This window comes from Protomyctophum bolini (assembly GCF_963924005.1).
Source record: "Protomyctophum bolini genome assembly, chromosome: 10".
Taxonomy (NCBI): domain Eukaryota; kingdom Metazoa; phylum Chordata; class Actinopteri; order Myctophiformes; family Myctophidae; genus Protomyctophum; species Protomyctophum bolini.
The window spans coordinates 41356498-41376497 of NC_137871.1; the positions used below are offsets into that span (position 1 = coordinate 41356498).

Genomic DNA, 20000 nt, shown 5'->3' on the forward strand with positions numbered 1-20000 from the left:
GAGAGTTACAGACCGATAAGGGTCCATTTGGTTCCTAACTGTCATTTGGCTGCAGGGACCCCCTGGAATTCTCCCTCAAGCACCACTGGTCTACATACCATGGCATGCTATCTAAATGACATTTTAACCTTTTGTATACTGTAAGTGCTACAAAAGTATTTAGTTTTTGTTTAACCATAATACAATACCAGAGGCCTTGTGGTTAGAGTGTCTGCCCTGAGACTGGGAGGCCGGGGGTTCGATCCCCGGGCTGGGTCGTACCAAAGACTGTAAGAATGGCTCCCTGCTTGGCACTCAGCGTCAAGGGTTGGATTGGGGGGGTCAGTCCCTGCTTGGCACTCAGCGTCAAGGGTTGGATTGGGGGGGTCAGTCCCTGCTTGGCACTCAGCGTCAAGGGTTGGATGGGGGGTGAAATCTAACTAATGATACCTGAGCGTGGCGCGCGCTGCGGCTCCCCGCTCCAAGAGAGATGGGGCAAATGTCACTGCGGTAACGCGTGTGACTAATAGCACGACTTTGACTTTGACAACCACTGTCTAAGTTGTATTTCTCAGAATTGACGATAATTGTGGGGACGTTTGGCCCTCAAGTCCACACGTGCACACATGTACACACACGTGCGCACACACACACACACACACACACACAGTCACACACACACACACACACACACACACACACACACACACGCACTCACCACACACTCACACGCATGCGCGCACACAAGATAGACAGTACCATGCATGTACTCTACTGCAGTGATTCTTAAATGTTTTCACGTAAAGTACACGTTCCGTGATATACATATACGCAGACACACATACACACAAAGGTGTGCATACTGCATAGGAGCGCCGCTCAGAAATAGAAGTCATCAGGAGCCTCTCGTATCCGGCTTGTTTCTCCACAACAACAACATCCACCGCTGACCTCATTCAGCAACAAGCCTCCTGAAGTCAAGCCTGGTCTGGTCTGGTCTGGTCTGGTCTCGTCGCACCGTGCGCGTGCTGTCTGCGACTGCATACTGTATACGCTGTAATCTCCACCACACATCACTCGTTGCTTTGTGTACCGCAAACACAGATGTGATGATAGGAGATGCAGCCTGAGAGGCGTGTTGGTATGAGCTCCACTCTCCTCAGAAGTCCAATATTATCCAGTATTGTAGCTTCAGAAGTCCAATATTATCCAGTGCTGTAGCTTCAGAAGTCCAATAGTATCCAGTGCTGTAGCTTCAGAAGTCCAATATTATCCAGTGCTGTAGCTTCAGAAGTCCAATATTATCCAGCGCTGTAGCTTCAGAAGTCCAATATTATCCAGTGCTGTATAGCTTCAGAAGTCCAATATTATCCAGTGCTGTAGCTTCAGAAGTCCAATATTATCCAGTGCTGTAGCTTCAGAAGTCCAATAGTATCCAGTGCTGTATAGCTTCAGAAGTCCAATATTATCCAGTGCTGTAGCTTCAGAAGTCCAATAGTATCCAGTGCTGTATAGCTTCAGAAGTCCAATATTATCCAGTGCTGTAGCTTCAGAAGTCCAATAATATCCAGTGCTGTAGCTTCAGAAGTCCAATATTATCCAGTGCTGTAGCTTCAGAAGTCCAATATTATCCAGTGCTGTAGCTTCAGAAGTCCAATATTATCCAGTGCTGTAGCTTCAGAAGTCCAATAGTATCCAGTGCTGTAGCTTCAGAAGTCCAATATTATCCAGTGCTGTAGCTTCAGAAGTCCAATATTATCCAGTGCTGTAGCTTCAGAAGTCCAATATTATCCAGTGCTGTAGCTTCAGAAGTCCAATAGTATCCAGTGCTGTAGCTTCAGAAGTCCAATATTATCCAGTGCTGTAGCCTACTTAAGTACAATTTTAAGGTAGTTGTACTTTACCATGAGTAACTTTAGTTAGTAGTTACGGCTTTGAAGATAGCCGATCTACAAGCTCACAATGTGTCACATCGTGATCTGGCGGCAAGCATATAGTTTTATTTGAAACCTCCTGGTGCCTGGATCCCACTGACTCACCTGTCAGTGAGGAGCCCCCACCGGGAGGACGTACTGTTGTATCCTATACTGACTCACCTGCCAGTGAGGAGCCCCCACCGGGAGGACGTAGAGCCTTCGCCCTAATCTTTCCGTCCTACACTCCCTGCTGACAGGTGCCTCCACAACCCTCAGCCCGTAGCAATACATGCAGTGGTTTTCCCTCCCCCGAAAACGGGTAAATTCTGAGAGTGTGTTGGTGTGTGTGTGCGCGTGCACGCGTGCACATGCGTATGTGTGTTTGCGTGTGCGTACTGTGTGTATGTGTGTGTGTGGAGGGAAAATCCACAAGATGCTGTTAAATGGTATCTGGTGACACCCAATAATCCCGAGAGTTGTCACGGTGATCGGTCTGGCCTCGCCGGGGCATGCTCAGAGAGACGCTACACGCACGCGCATGCACACACACACACACGTGAAGGTGTAACATAATCCTGAAGGCTGACGTCTGCTCGTAATGATTTGTCTGCCGCTGATATGACACGAGCTTTTTCATTCCAGACAAATAATAGCAGAAAGACACAAAGAAAGAGGGGGGAGTTGCCAGGGGAGACGGATGAAAACACACAACCACAGACACACATAATTGTGGTGCCTTTTCTTTTTTCTTACAGTCTCAGAGCTGTAGACTTGTAAGGGTTAAAAAACAAACAAAGCAACAACTAGAAGTCAAGTCAGACAAATTGGCTGTATACTGTATCTGCCTCTTTTGTCGTGCACGTGTGTGTACGTACGTGTGTACGAGTGCGTGTGCGCGCACATGTGTGTGTTTGTGTGTGTGTGTGTGTGTGCGTGCGTGCGCGCATGTGTGTGTGCGTGTGTGTGTGTGTGGCCAACCTCTAAAACAGTGGGTGGTTGTGTAGTGTACCAGTGGAGCAGCAGTTTTACAGGCCCTACCTCGCGGAGCTGGGGGTATTTTTTAGAGGCAGCCCCCTCACGGAGCTGTGGGTATTTGTTTTTTTAGAGACAGCCCCCTCGCAGAGCTGTGGGTATTTTTTTTATCAGAGGCGGCCCCCTCGCGGAGCTGTGGGTATTTGTTTTTTTTAGAGACAGCCCCCTCGCGGAGCTGTGTGTATATGTTTTGTTAGAGGCAGCCCCCCCTCGGAGCTGTGTGTATTTTTTGTTAGAGGCAGCCCCCTTGCGGAGCTGTGCGTATTTTTTGTTAGAGGCAGCCCCCTTGCGGAGCTGTGGGTATTGTTTTTATCCCAGGTGATGACCTTGGGATACATCACTGAGGATACGTCCCAGGTGATGACCTTGGGATACATCACTGAGGATACGTCCCAGGTGATGACCTTGGGATACATCACTGAGGATACGTCCCAGGTGATGACCTTGGGATACATCACTGAGGATACGTCCCAGGTGATGACCTTGGGATACATCACTGAGGATACGTCCCAGGTGATGACCTTGGGATACATCACAGAGGATACGTCCCAGGTGATGACCTTGGGATACATCACTGAGGATACGTCCCAGGTGATGACCTTGGGATACATCACTGAGGATACGTCCCAGGTGATGACCTTGGGATACATCACTGAGGATACGTCCCAGGTGATGACCTTGGGATACATCACTGAGGATACGTCCCAGGTGATGACCTTGGGATACATCACAGAGGATACGTCCCAGGTGATGACCTTGGGATACATCACAGAGGATACGTCCCAGGTGATGACCTTGGGATACATCACTGAGGATACGTCCCAGGTGATGACCTTGGGATACATCACTGAGGATACGTCCCAGGTGATGACCTTGGGATACATCACAGAGGATACGTCCCAGGTGATGACCTTGGGATACATCACAGAGGATACGTCCCAGGTGATGACCTTGGGATACATCACAGAGGATACGTCCCAGGTGATGACCTTGGGATACATCACAGAGGATACGTCCCAGGTGATGACCTTGGGATACATCACAGAGGATACGTCTCGGGTGATGACCTTGGGATACATCACTGAGGATACGTCCCAGGTGATGACCTTGGGATACATCACTGAGGATACGTCCCAGGTGATGACCAGGTGATACATCACTGAGGATACGTCCCAGGTGATGACCTTGGGATACATCACTGAGGATACGTCCCAGGTGATGACCAGGTGATACATCACTGAGGATACATCCCAGGTGATGACCAGGTGATACATCACTGAGGATACGTCCCAGGTGATGACCTTGGGATACATCACTGAGGATACGTCCCAGGTGCATTCATACTTTCATTCTGAGGTACTCCGCCGGATGAAAGACGTTTAGCTTCTCTGTTGTTTCACAAACTGTGAACTTGGGAACTCAATACCGCCCCCATCTGGCCGAAGTCAGGCTAGGTAACCCCGGCGCTGCTTGGATAATCCTGGTGACGTCCGGGAGATCTTGGACGAGGTGCTTACTTAGAGGGCCTGGTGGACGAGGTGCTTACTTAGAGGGCCTGGTGGCGTGGTTAGAGGGCCTGGTGGACGAGGTGCTTACTTAGAGGGCCTGGTGGTGTGGTTAGACGGCCTGGTGGACGAGGTGCTTACTTAGAGGGCCTGGTGGCGTGGTTAGAGGGCCTGGTGGACGAGGTGCTTACTTAGAGGGCCTGGTGGCGTGGTTAGAGGGCCTGGTGGACGAGGTGCTTACTTAGAGAGCCTGGTGGCGTGGCCTGGTGGACGAGGTGCTTACTTATAGAGGGCCTGGTGGCGTGGTTTGGGGTGCCTTTGTTCTTTGTAAGTAGGCACAGACAGCCTCCGCCACAATTGACTCTAAATTACAACCCACCGCCGTGTGCACGTATGTGTGGTGTGTGTGTGTGTGTGTGTTTGTCTGAGGGGATGATGATTGTGAATATGATTTTCATATTCATAAGGGGCAATTGAAGTTCTATAACACGCGCACACATACACAGGCACACACATGCACACACATACACACACATGCCTACACGTGCACACACATGCACACACATGCACACACATGCACACACATGCCTACACACTAAATTATGTTATGCCTTGAACCACATGAAACCTCTCTATTAGCCCTACCACACACACACACACACACACACACACACACACATCTCCGTGTCTGACTGTCAGTAATCAGAATGAGCAATTAGATCGCTGTCACATGTGAGCTGTTGTCCTGCATTACAGTGTGTGTGTGTGTGTGTGTGTGTGTGTGTGCGTGTGTGTGTCTGCGTGTGTGTTCGTTCGTTCAGAAATGCCAGTTCAAAGCACAGACACATGTGGACCTCAACAAAAGCATGCCATATAGATAAAGAGACACATTAGGATGCGGAACGAGAGACGGAAGTAGGGGTGGGTGGAGGGAGTTGGAGTGTGTGTGTGTGTGTGTGTGTGTGTGTGTGTGTGTGTGTGTGTGTGTGTGTGTGTGTGTGTGTGTGTGTGTGTGTGTGTGTGTGTGTGTGTGTGTGTGTGTGTGTGTGTGTGTGTGTGTGTGTTTTTACGATGTAAATGGCATGAATACCAGAACGCTCGCGTCAGAACACATGTCGTCTCGGGTGTTAATCAGACGGAACTAAAGTTAACTATTAAACGTGTAATAGACCTGAGGACGATTCTACAAAATGTCTTCTAAGTCATGACGGTTTTCAGAAAAAACCTTACGTTTCTATGTCAGTGGTGCTCAAAGTTTGTCATGTCAAGATATACAGATAGATATAGTACTTTATTGTCAGTTCACACTGAAATTTGTCTTGCGACACAGCAGCCAAGTATGCAGAACACATATACATAACACAAAGAACAAGACAATTTACATACATAAAGACATGAGCAATATCCACCGCTTAGATTATCCTGTGGCTACTACATCTCCTGATTAAGCCTCAAGGTCGACTGGTGGACAAAGGACCTCTTTAGTCTGACTTTATTGTATGCTGGTACACCATTCATATCTCCTTCCTGAAGGTAGCAACCTATATTCTCCATACAACACATGCTTAGTATTAGAGGTGATATTCCTTGCTAACCTTAGGATGCTGTTATCATATGTGGATGTATAAAGTTTCTGAAGTTGTTGTCCAACAATCTTTGAACAAATGTTCAGTTGTTGCAGCAGTTGTGACTTTAGGGCTGCAGGGACCCTTGTTCCAGGGACCCCTCCAGAAGCAAAGATTTGAGTTAAAAACGTTTGCCGTGAATGTATATATTCAATGATTTTCGCCACATTCGCGCAGAATCTCAAAGCTGGAGTTTAGTCTGTACTTGGATATAGACAGAGGTGTTTGGAAATACCTTATGTTCTTCCAAGCATATTTCTGCCAAAAGGGAGATCTTAAAATAGTTGAAAATGTCTTTAAAACTCTGATTCCACTCATTTCCTTGTATAATTATTCCCATTTATCCTTAATGCATCCATCCATATCTGGGCATGCCTGACAATTAACTCCATATATGGGCATAAAAGGGACACATACATAATAACTGGGTGGGGCATACATTTCCAACTTGCATCGTTCCAAGTAGGCTCTAGTGTATGCATGTCAGACTGGGGGGGGACCTTGAAATTAAACGGGTTGAGAATCACTGCTAGAGCCATAAAAAAAATCTTCTCTTACGGGGGTCCCTGACAAGTAGGCTCTAGTGTATGAAATAACTCTAACCTAACCATGAACGCAGCGTCCGACAACGAGCCGTTTTAATGAGAAATAGGTCAGAGGTCATCATAGGCCTAAAATATCACTTCCTATAACAAGGAAACAGTGTGTGTGTGTGTGTGTGTGTGTGTGTGTGTGTGTGTGTGTGTGTGTGTGTGTGTGTGTGTGTGTGTGTGTGTGTGTGTGTGTGTGTGTGTGTGTGTGTGTGTGTGTGTAATTTAACTCCTTCCTCTGACTCCCACACAGACTAAACACACACACACACACACACACACACACACACACAGGGGTGTAATTCTTCTAGGAATAGCCGTGCTGTCATTGGGTTGGTACAACATTGTGATTTTGGCTGACAAAATGGTAGACAATGACAGACCGCTGAGACCCAGGGAAATAAATAAATACATATGGTCTCTGTCACTGAGACCCAGAGAAATAAATACATATGGTCTCTGTCACTGAGACCCAGGGAAATAAATACATATGGTCTGTCACTGAGACCCAGTGAAATAAATACATATGGTCTCTGTCACTGAGACCCAGTGAAATAAATACATATGGTCTCTGTCACTGAGACCCAGGGAAATAAATACATATGGTCTCTGTCACTGAGACCCAGAGAAATAAATACATATGGTCTCTGTCACTGAGACCCTGATAATACATATGGTCTCTGTCACTGAGACCCAGGGAAATAAATACATATGGTCTCTGTCACTGAGACCCAGAGAAATAAATACATATGGTCTCTGTCACTGAGACCCAGGGAAATAAATACATATGGTCTCTGTCACTGAGACCCAGGGAAATAAATACATATGGTCTCTGTCACTGAGACCCAGGGAAATAAATACATATGGTCTCTGTCACTGAGACCCAGGGAAATAAATACATATGGTCTCTGTCACTGAGACCCAGGGAAATAAATACATATGGTCTCTGTCACTGAGACCCAGGGAAATAAATACATATGGTCTCTGTCACTGAGACCCAGGGAAATAAATACATATGGTCTCTGTCACTGAGACCCTGATAATACATATGGTCTCTGTCACTGAGACCCAGGGAAATAAATACATATGGTCTCTGTCACTGAGACCCAGAGAAATAAATACATATGGTCTCTGTCACTGAGACCCAGGGAAATAAATACATATGGTCTCTGTCACTGAGACCCAGGGAAATAAATACATATGGTCTCTGTCACTGAGACCCAGGGAAATAAATACATATGGTCTCTGTCACTGAGACCCAGGGAAATAAATACATATGGTCTCTGTCACTGAGACCCAGGGAAATAAATACATATGGTCTCTGTCACTGAGACCCAGGGAAATAAATACATATGGTCTCTGTCACTGAGACCCAGGGAAATAAATACATATGGTCTCTGTCACTGAGACCCAGGGAAATAAATACATATGGTCTCTGTCACTGAGACCCAGAGAAATAAATACATATGGTCTCTGTCACTGAGACCCAGAGAAATAAATACATATAGTCTCTGTCACTGAGACCCAGAGAAATAAATACATATGGTCTCTGTCACTGAGACTCAGAGAAATAAATACATATGGTCTCTGTCACTGAGACCCAGGGAAATAAATACATATGGTCTCTGTCACTGAGACCCAGGGAAATAAATACATATGGTCTCTGTCACTGAGACCCAGAGAAATAAATACATATGGTCTCTGTCACTGAGACCCAGGGAAATAAATACATATGGTCTCTGTCACTGAGACCCAGGGAAATAAATACATATGGTCTCTGTCACTGAGACCCAGGGAAATAAATACATATGGTCTCTGTCACTGAGACCCAGGGAAATAAATACATATGGTCTCTGTCACTGAGACCCATGGAAATAAATACATATGGTCTCTGTCACTGAGACCCAGGGAAATAAATACATATGGTCTCTGTCACTGAGACCCAGGGAAATAAATACATATGGTCTCTGTCACTGAGACCCAGGGAAATAAATACATATGGTCTCTGTCACTGAGACCCAGGGAAATAAATACATATGGTCTCTGTCACTGAGACCCAGGGAAATAAATACATATGGTCTCTGTCACTGAGACCCAGAGAAATAAATACATATGGTCTCTGTCACTGAGACCCAGAGAAATAAATACATATAGTCTCTGTCACTGAGACCCAGAGAAATAAATACATATGGTCTCTGTCACTGAGACTCAGAGAAATAAATACATATGGTCTCTGTCACTGAGACCCAGGGAAATAAATACATATGGTCTCTGTCACTGAGACCCAGGGAAATAAATACATATGGTCTCTGTCACTGAGACCCAGAGAAATAAATACATATGGTCTCTGTCACTGAGACCCAGGGAAATAAATACATATGGTCTCTGTCACTGAGACCCAGGGAAATAAATACATATGGTCTCTGTCACTGAGACCCAGGGAAATAAATACATATGGTCTCTGTCACTGAGACCCAGGGAAATAAATACATATGGTCTCTGTCACTGAGACCCAGGGAAATAAATACATATGGTCTCTGTCACTGAGACCCAGAGAAATAAATACATATGGTCTCTGTCACTGAGACCCAGGGAAATAAATACATATGGTCTCTGTCACTGAGACCCAGGGAAATAAATACATATGGTCTCTGTCACTGAGACCCAGGGAAATAAATACATATGGTCTCTGTCACTGAGACCCAGGGAAATAAATACATATGGTCTCTGTCACGTGGAAACCTTGTAAGTCCAGAAAAAACCTGGAGGAAGTATCAATAGAATACTGCAATGTAGAAGTATACTGCGTTACATGTATGTGTGTGTGTGTGTGTGTGTGTGTGTGTGTGTGTGTGCTTGAAGGCTGAAATGTATAAGTATAGAGTAACAATAAACGCTAGTCAAAACAACCCAAAGGCTATACATTTCCGGCCCGGGCTGCTTCCCGTCGCACACAACACATCAAGCCCCATCGCTTGTTTTCTCCACGGAGCGTGACGTATTTTAGTAACGACGTTGATTTCAGACCCGGGAGTAAACGATGCAGAGCCACCCTGCATCATAAACGATGCATAAAGTCCCCCTGACAGAAGAAAATCCTGGATGATTTGTTTATTTTTGGAAAATAGTTCGATGAGGGCATCTAAGATCATAGCCTATACCTATATATAATAATCCTGAGGTCTACAGTATACCAGCATAGATAAACGCTAGAGTCTACAGCGCACTTCATATACAGTTTGGTTTATTACAAACGTTACCAACATGGCTATGATTTAGGATGCTTATCTGCTTAACGTTATTTTTTTATATGAAAGTCCATCATACTGTACGTATGCAGCATCATCTGACGTTTATAACAAACCAGACCGTTTGAAAGTCGTTTGAAGATTTAGCAAGTTTTGGTTATTTTAAAAAGTACATGCACCATTAGACACTTCCGACTCGAGCTGACTGTAACAAGATGGTTCGCGACGTTGCTCTCCATTGGCCAGCAGCGTGGGCGAGTCATCTAGCCTATGGTCTGGCACAAGCCCCACGCACCACTCTTATTTTGGCTTTTCTTCTGACTGCTGGTTTCATCTCTCTGCTATAATTGACAGCTGTCATCCTGGAGAGAACCTTTGATGGGGACCAGCCCGTACCGCCATACGGACATCAGACGTTTTAAATTACCCCCTCATCTTTCAATTCTTCAAACTACTTTAATGCCAGGTTTTTGCAAGACTGTGACCGCGCTGTCTGTAAAAACTCTGTATACAGTCAATCATTGCTGCCGTCGAGCGGAAAACCTTGTATCTCCATATGTTTATTTCCCTAAACCCTGGAGGAGTAGCAAAAAAAATGGAGGAGTAGAAAAAAAAGGAATCCCGACACACGCCTGATGCCTGAACGACCGAAACGTTGCTCAATAAAATGCTGAAGAAAGTGTGCGGGATTTTCTAGGTGTGCATAAGGACTATTTTATTTCCCTAAAGCCTAAAACGCAACTTTTGTCACACCATCACTAAACCCAGGTATATTTTACCCGATAATATATTCCTTAAAAGATATTTCTCATCAAGATATATTTCAGTAATCCTGGTCTCTAAACTGCCTCCCCCTGGCCAGCCGGGGGGAGGCAGTTCCTTCCACGCGCTACGTCCAACCAGGGAAACTCCCCCCTGTCAGGTGTAAAGGAGCAACTTGGACACTCAGGCATGAAGGAAGCATGAGTTAAGTCCGTTGCTCTCCCCAGGTTGGCGGAGGGTGTGTAGAGCCCAGGATCACATTAGTTAATTGACACAGGGGTGAAAAATGGGTTACAAAAATCGTGGGATAAAAAATATAGGAAACAAAAAAGATATATTTGAGTACAGCAATAGCCTACATTAGGGCTGCCGTAATTGTCCAAAAATTGGATTCGGATATTCGTTTTAAAAACCCACGTGGATTCGAGCAATTCGAGCCATTCGGATTTCGGATTTCAATTCGAGCCAATCGGATTTTTTAATAATTATATTTACACCAATACAACCTTAGACATAACATTTAAGATCGCATTGCTGGCGCAACTCTCTCTCTCCGCGCATTGGTGTTGCTGAAAACTGAGATGGAACGGAACGCATACATTCTCCCTTCTCCAGTAACATTTTTTTCTTAAATGAGCAATCCTACCACACAGCCTTATCAAAACGAGGCACGGAGGCAGTGTTAATTCTGCTGCATTATTATTATCTGTGGACTGTGGGTCTGCTGCCGACGTTATGAAACTTTTTAGCTGGCTAGCGCCTATGCTCCGCTGTTATGCTCAAATTAGTGACCCTAAAGAATTCTGAGGCAACATGGCTGGAGACGATTTATTCTTCAATGTATGCCGTTGTCGGCGTGTCGCATGGCAAATATAACTAATCTACAAGCTCACAAGTCACAACGCTTACCCATGGCACGGAAAACTAATAATAATAATAAATAAAAAAATATTTTTTATTATTATTTTTAATTCGAACCTTAATTTTATATATTCGGTTATTAATTAAAAAAATTGATTCGAATCTATATTCGGATATAGAATATTCGTTGGCAGCACTAGCCTACATTTGATTTATTATTTCAATATGAAAATGTTATATTATGGGGCGTGCTAAATTGGTGAAAATGTGGGTATTATTTTAAAAGAATATTTAAAAAAAAATGGAGCTGGGAACTTCTCCTTTGGTCAACAAACCAACCTACAGTACCTTCTATGATTGATTGATTGATTGATTGAAATCTTTATTAACAGTTTGCAGAATTACAGTACATTTCAAGCACAAACTCAATACAAAGACTGTTAACTGTGAGTGGACGACCCAATTAAGCCTTACACTTGTTTACAACAGGGTCCACATTGTTCAATTCATCAAAACATTTAGAGACAAACAAATAGACACTTCTATGTAGTTAAAGAACAGAACAGGAATTCATCATATAGGAAGCGAAAAGGGAAAAAAATATATATACAGTGAGGGGAACAGGGGGATAAAAGAAAAGAAAACGAAAGACAGAGTGTAGGGCGCCTGCACACAACACCATGCGTTGATGCCATGTGTGCATATGTGCAGACACCCAACACCACGTCCATACAAAAACATAGTACAATCCAGATGAAAATTCAGCTTTTACAGAGGCCAGTTTCGAATTGCAGCCATCCGTAGGTGCCCTTTGAGAGCAGTTTTGAAGGAGCCAAGGGATTCACATGTCTTAATGACTGTTGGTAGGGCGTTCCACATTTTGGTCGCATAGGAGCGAAAATAATTTAGTCCCTTGTTTGTGCCGAATCTGGGTTGTACATGGTTTGTTGCACTCCCTCTGGTGTTGTGGGTTGTGGGTGTGGGTGTGGATGTCACAGAGCACCCTGAAGCTACCCAAGGACCCGACCACCTCAGACATCACATACACATAGGTGAAAATCACCCTGGTTTAGTGTTCTATGGTAAATGAATGCCCTTACTCTGTCACAGGAGACAGAGACAACATCTGTGTTCTCTCTGACTCTGTCTCTGTCTCCTTTCTCTGTCTCTGTCTCCTTACTCTGTCTCTGTCTCCTTACTCTGTCACAGGAGACAGAGAAAACATCTGTCTTCTGTCTGACTCTGTCTCCTTTCCGGGTTAAACAGTGACGTTACACAGATGCACATCTTCTCTCTAGAACAGGGTTTCTCAAAGTGGATGCCTCAGAATTCTTATATATTTGGAATTTATCAATGTCACTTGCAGTTACTTTTTCACTTGGTGCATTATTTTTGTGTACTGTACAGTACACAAGGGGCCCAGCTCTATCTTGCACCACCCCTTATCCCTATATTTAGTTGCCATTTTTAATATTTTGAAAAACCTTTTAAATAGGTCAAATAGCCGATCTACAAGCTCACAACGTGTTGATGTAGATGGAACTATGGAACTATTTTAAACGTTTTTTCAAAATAGTACAAAATGGCAAATACGTTTATGCGTAAGATACGGCCCCAAAGACCCCTTATCCCTAAACGTCTTTGCCTTTTTTCTTTTTACTATTTTGAAAATCATTCAACTAGCCAATCTACATTGACACGTTGTGAGCTTGTAGACTGGCCATTTTAACTATTCAAAAATAGTAAAATTGTAAAAAAAAGGCAAAGCAGTTTAGCGATAAGGGGTTTAGCTTGTTGTCCATGTGTGAGAGGATGCTGTGGAGAGCCATATGGCAATAGCAGGGTTTTTTAATCTCTCTGCATCCTTAATATATATGGTTTCTGTCGGGTGGAATCCTCACACACTTTCACTTTTCAGGATTAAAATTCAAAAACGGCAAAAGTACCAGATCTACAAGCTCAAAACGTCCAAAACTGTAGTACACCAAGCAAGTAGCAGATCTACTAGCTCAAAACCAGTCGATTCGTGCCACATTTCGAGCTTGTTGATCTGCTGCTTCTGATGCTTTTGTGTGACTACAGTATATAGGGCATTACTTTACGGGGAAAAATACAAACACTATAGGGAAGTTTCTGCTCCTCAGCAACGAAATATTGGCACATGCAGCTAAAGTGTGTGCATATGATGCCACTTTGATGTCTCATACCGCCCTTTCTTCTACCCGCGACAGCAGGGAAGGAACCTCGGGAAGGGAGAGAAGAGGGGGCACCTCAAAGTATACGCCGTGCGCCTCATCGTGGCTCTGCTGCATGCATGGGTTCTATAGTCAGTCGTTTCTTTTCCTCTCCGCTGTGCAGAGGCTCTCAAGGTTGAAACGCTCTGATCCCTGGAGTTCTCTTTTAAAAAGGTGTGTGTGTGTGTCAGAGAAACATTTCCTCTTTAATCAACCGTGTTTAACTAAACTCTTAGCGACTCGCGCTGCCCTCCTGAGCCTCTGTGTGGGTCTGTTTGGTTTTAGCCCTGGGGCACCTCCCCTCCCTCTGGGCGACAGAGGAGAGGGGCCGGGAGAGGGGCCGGGGGTCTCCTCTCCTCTCCGTGGATCAATAGTAAAAGAGACCGCTGTTTGACTGAGGCCCTTTTCAGTGCCGTCGCTGCTGCCTTCCTTTTTCCAGCATTTTAAAATAGTGAAATACCGGTAGTGCTATTCACTACTTTTGTGCAAAGTATAGGACATTCAATTCAAGAAAATAATAATAATAATAATAATAAATAAACATAACATAACATAACATCACACAGGTGGAAACCTCATTATGTCAGAAAAACAAAACCGTTCAAATTAAAAAACGTAGTGAAAGTAGCGGATCTCTACACGTCGTTTTTTGCCCCGTTTTGAGCGTGCAGATCTGCTACTTTTGAAGCCTTTGTGTGACGCTGCAGTGTGATCAAGTACAGGGACGTCGATTTCACGTTAAAATATGGAGATAAGGGATGTTTCTGACCGACATCAGCCATTTATACATTTCCACCCAAAACTGCCAAGTGAGTTAGTTTCAAGCTGACTTTTTGAAATATTTACAAAGAAATACACTTGAATTTTCCGCCAGCGTACACACACACACACACGCCATCCAGCCTATATTTGCGAGCGACAACAGCTGGCTTTCAATATTTCACTAATGCGGTACAGTACTCGCTCCGACGCAACGCACCTCAAATACTTGAATGGAAGCATAAACCCACAGAACGTTTTGGAATGTTTATAAAAAGTGGCCAGTGTATTTTGGTTTTAGCCCCTGCGCGCGGCCCCCGAGCTAGCGTCGGGGCTTAACCCATTCTGAACGGGAACCCCTTTTGGTGTTGGCACTATGTTATGCTTTAGCTATTGAAAAATAGCAGATCTACAAGCTCGTAGCGCGCCACCGAGTGGCGCGCTACGAGCTTGTAGGTCTGCTATTTTTGAAGAACGGCTGACATTTTTAGAATCTGATCTCAGGTCAGAATGGGTTCATCAGACCAGTGTGTGTCCAGTGGAAACCTCGTATGAATCTGATCTCAGGTCAGAATGGGTTAAAGAAGGGCAATGTCTGTCCCAATGTACGTCTGTCCGTCTGTCCATCCGTCTCTCTGTCCATCCGTCTCTCTGTCCATCCGTCTCTCTGTCCATCCGTCTCTCTGTCCTGGCACATCTGGCATATAACAATATACCTTAAATCGATTTAACACATTGTTTGCTGTTGACGTATAGATATACGTTTTATATCGCTTTAAAAACAACCGCTAAAAACAACTTTTAGCCCTGAGCCGGTTGCCAACCGGTTGCTCACCCCCCCCCGCACGGAATGTGCTCCTGCATGCATGCCTAGACTACTGTTATAATTAGGATCTTCTCTGGCTTTTTTTTCTCGCTGTCCGTTGTGCTAATCAGATCGGATCTGATTTCTGAATTTTCATCGCTCTCCGTGGTTTTGAACGGATCGATATCCTGGCGCTTCATTTCAGCTCCTCATCCATCTCTCCCGCAAAATATGAACGCTTTTTTGGATTATATATCGTATAAATTAAAACGATCGCAATGTAAGCTATAGCAATGTAAAGTAAACTTTTTTAGTAGATTGTTTCCGGGTCGTGGGTTTCAGAGTAAAAGCGACCAGACATGGCCGCTTTTACTCTGGCACCCAAGAGCTCCTATTTTGAAGAACTTCCGGCACTGATTGTGTTTTAACCCATTCTGACCTGAGATCAGATTCATACGAGGTTTCCACTGGACACACACTGGTCTGATTAACCCATTCTGACCTGAGATCAGATTCAAAAAAATGTCAAGTCGTTCTTCGATTAAAAAAAAAAATAGCAGACCTACAAGCTCGTAGCGCGCCACTCGGTGGCGCGCTATGAGCTTGTAGATCTGCTATTTTTCAATAGCTAAAGCATAACATGATGCTATAACACCAAAACGGGTTCCCGTTCAGAATGGGTTAAAGGAGAAAGACAATATACTGGATTTGTGTAAGAGAAATAATAATAAAAATGAATATTCATTTTGGTTGCATGTTTTGGTGGGTGTTTTTTAAAGTGCTCCCTGCGCACGCCGCAAATCTCTTGGGGAGTTAACTTGTCCCTGCTGTTTTTGCCCAGAACTGTTTTCACACTTTATTAGAATTCTGTGTTTATTATTATGGTGTTTGGAAGGTAGAACGGAGACGTTGGTGCATTCCTGTGGGGAGAGCCCATAGTGGTATGACCTATCACACACACACACACGCACGCACGCACACATGCGCACACGCACACATGCACAGACACACACACACACACACACACGCACGCACGCACACACGCGCACACGCACACATGCACAGACACACACACGCGTGCACACACACACACACACACACGCGTGCACACATCCTCATTCATAATGTATTTCATACGTGAGGTTAAGTCAACAGGGTGGTGTTCAGGAGTCTGCAGGGGAACTGGACACAGAACAATAATGGCACTGTGTTAGTGCTGTGTGTGTGTGTGTGTGTGTGTGTGTGCGTGTGTGTGTGTGTGTGTGTGTGTGTGTGTGTGTGTGTGCGCGCTATGCGCCTGATTTATACTGAGCTGCACGCCGCTGTCTCGCACCGAAAATAGCCGATCTATAAGCTCACAAATAGCCGATCTATAAGCTCACAAATAGCCGATCTATAAGCTCACAAATAGCCGATCTGTAAGCTCACAAATAGCCGATCTATAAGCTCACAAATAGCCGATCTATAAGCTCACAAATAGCCGATCTATAAGCTCTCAAATAGCCGATCTGTAAGCTCACAAACGCGTCGCACTGCAATCCGTCGTGCAGCTTGTGTCTTCATGTTTATATATCTTATATAGCTTCCATTGGAAACAGTGACGGCTCCAGAAAACTGTGACTGGCGGCACTAGTATGGGGGTGGGCTGGCTATTTAGAGTGGGGGGCTAATGAAGTTTGGTTTACATAGAGGTCAGTCAATTGGGCTTGTGGGGAGGGGGTGGGCGGGAGGGGGCGGGGATGAATGGTAGCATACAGTGTATAGTTGTATGTTCATGTCAGATGGTTTCCATTGAAACTGAATGGTAGACTTTAGCTTTCTTTTTTTTAAGATATTTTGGGGGTCATTTTTCCTTTACTGATAGATATTCAGTGGGTTGACAGGAAACGGGGAGAGAGATGGGGGGGGGGGGGGGGTGGGGGGGGGGGGGGGGGGGGGGGGGGGAGACACACAGCAAATTAAGGTTGCCGCCAGGATTGGAACTCGAACCCACGACACGCTGTCAGGCTAGGTGCCCGGACCACTAGGCCGTACAAGGCCAGCCTGTATCTTTCTATGCAACATTACTGTGAAGACAAGCTAAAGGGTATCAGACAGCAGTGTTTGTATGGGCGAGTACATCAGGAGGTGATTCAGCAGAGGTATCATTTCCGGTGTTGAAATTTCAGGCGTCCAAATAAATGCTGTCACGTAATTCCTGAAAATGTTCAATGGCTCATCACGGCCCGTAGCTGTTTGTGAGCATGGACTGCATAACTTAACTCAGTGGTTCTCACACTTTTCAGGTGACGACCACCCCCCCCCTCCCCCATGCCCCCCCCCCCCCGCACTGTAGGAGTTGAGCATTGACTTCAGTTTGACTCGGTGACACAGATAATAATGTGAAAATAGTAGATCTACAAGCAAGTGTGTCGGCTATAAGTATTTTCAAAACTTTTGCCTCTTTCGGTAATATTTAACAATTCATCCAAAGTTTGTACATTTTCGTTTGTTACTTTTGACACAGTATTGGACTTTTTTTTCTTTTTTGTTTCTATTTAGAGGTCTCAAGTCCTTAAATTGTCACTGTAGGAAATGTACAGATACACTGTTTGTTTACAGTTATACTGTATGTTGGTTTGTTTACTGTTGAGTGAGAAAACACAGAATGACGAGGCTCCCAGTCCGATCCCTGTCCCAGTCCTTGACCAAGACTCTGAACCCCTAATTGCTCCCGATGTGCAGGTTGGTGCCTCGCATGGTTTCCTCCGCCATCGGTGTGTGAATGTTTGTGTGTGAATGGGTTAATGTAATATGTTGGATAAAATGCAATGTTGGATAAAATTCACCATTTACCTGTGTGTGTGTGTGTGTGTGTGTGTGTGTGTGTGTGTGTGTGCGTGTGTGTGTGCGTTGCGTGTGTGTGTGTGTGTGTGTGTGCGTGTGCGTGTGTGTGTGCGTGTTTTCAGATGAGCGGCCAGTGCCAACGCAGACCAGCTCTCCTGCCGTGCTTTCAGAGCCCAGCTCGGAGCAGACTCCATCCAATGGCGTCACAGAGGCCTGGGGTAAGACAGAATGCTGCCCCCTAGTGGTCCAGAGGCCTGGGGTAAGACAGAATGCTGCCCCCTAGTGGTCCAGAGGCCTGGGGTAAGACAGAATGCTGCCCCCTAGTGGTCCAGAGGCCTGGGGTAAGACAGAATGCTGCCCCCTAGTGGTCCAGAGGCCTGGGGTAAGACAGAATGCTGCCCACGGGGCGCCGGCTGGCCTAGCGGTCCAGCGGTCTCACAGCGCGTCGCATGTCCTGTCAGTCTTCACTTGTATCTATCAAGAAAGGCCTAAAACAAATATTTAAAAAAAAAAGAATGCTGCCCACTGCAGCGCTCTACCCTAACAAAACAATATGTTATTGAAGTGATCTCTCTCTCTCTGTCTCTCTCTGTCTCTCTCTCTCTCTCTCTCTCGGTCTCTCAGTGCGTCCCAGGTTCACACAGCCCACCAGGATGCGCCAGAGAGTCCTGTTCCGGCCGGAAGGCAGTTCTGTCCGGCTACGATGTCAGGTACGATTGGAAATCCTTGTGGCGTGTATAATGTTATTTTAAGGCCAATAACATTGTTTCTATTCTATTCCATATATACTTGTTGACGTGTGCCTCCCGGGGGGGGGGGGGGGGGTCTGCACTGCAGCACTTCTTGGTTGGTCCCCTCCTTCGTAGACTCGCCTGTCCTGACAAAGTTGTATAGATTTTAAATCCCCTTGAAATGGCGTGGTCTCGCAGGTTGCTACATTGGTATACTCTCATTTATAAAGCCATTCTTGGTAACCTCCCACGTTACATTGGTTCTACATTTGAACTTGTCCAAAACTCTCTCAACCTCAGATCAAATGCTTGGTTACGCTACACCGTGCCCCCAACAAAATCTGAGGCTGGGAAAAAAAGCATTGCTTATTTCGGACCCTGGTCTTGGAATGACCTACAGTCCAGACTCAAACTGTCTGCTGTGATTCCCCTAGTGAGCTTTAAAAGGATTGCCATTGGCACACTTCTCATACACTGCTCCTGCTTTGACGTATAGCAATTGTCTGCTTGCTTTTTAGTCAACTAGCAATTTCCGTTGCTAAGTTTTTATTTATTAGTCCTTATTGGTCGCGTTCCTGTTCTCCCTTTGAGCTTCTTCGGTAGTGGGTACTGTATTTATGAGCATTGTATGTCTGTCCTGTTTTGTTTTTTGTTACTGTCAGAGCTGTGTCACTTATTTTGCCTCTTGTCTTGGCCAGTTCACACTTGTAAAAGAGACTTCAGTCTCAATGTGGTTTTTACTGGTTAAATAAAGGTTAAAAAAAAAAGAAGAAACAAAAATCTGTTTTCCAGGAAAGCTGCCATTTCCGTTCACGAAAATATATTTTAAAATATCTTATATTAGCAGATTTTTTCATTTCCTTTTCTCCAAAGCAACAAGCAAGCCAAGCAATATATGCTTAGATGATTTCTATTTGGATTAGGATAAATGTGCGTGATTGTATTGTAAAGACGAAACGGAAGTGGGGAGGAGGCTCCACTTCCGCTTTATATTTGACTCATGATAGAACGTCCGTTGCTCCAGACTGTATGACGGATGCTACAGTCTGGCAACAACGCCAGACTAAGATGTGTCTGATGTGATCTGACGTGTGCACGGCATGTTGCACTGCACACAGATAGACATC

The 20000-nt window shown here is 45.0% G+C and overlaps 1 protein-coding gene across 1 annotated transcript in view; it reads left to right on the plus strand.

The window, feature by feature from the left end:
- Positions 1–20000, plus strand: part of LOC308322657 (fibroblast growth factor receptor-like 1) — a 57208-nt gene that overhangs the window by 28879 nt on the left and 8329 nt on the right. Inside the window, exons 4-5 of the mRNA XM_080774048.1 lie at positions 18265–18360; positions 18767–18852. Coding sequence (XP_080630174.1) covers positions 18265–18360; positions 18767–18852 — 182 coding nt within the window. The remainder of the gene's footprint in view (positions 1–18264; positions 18361–18766; positions 18853–20000) is intronic.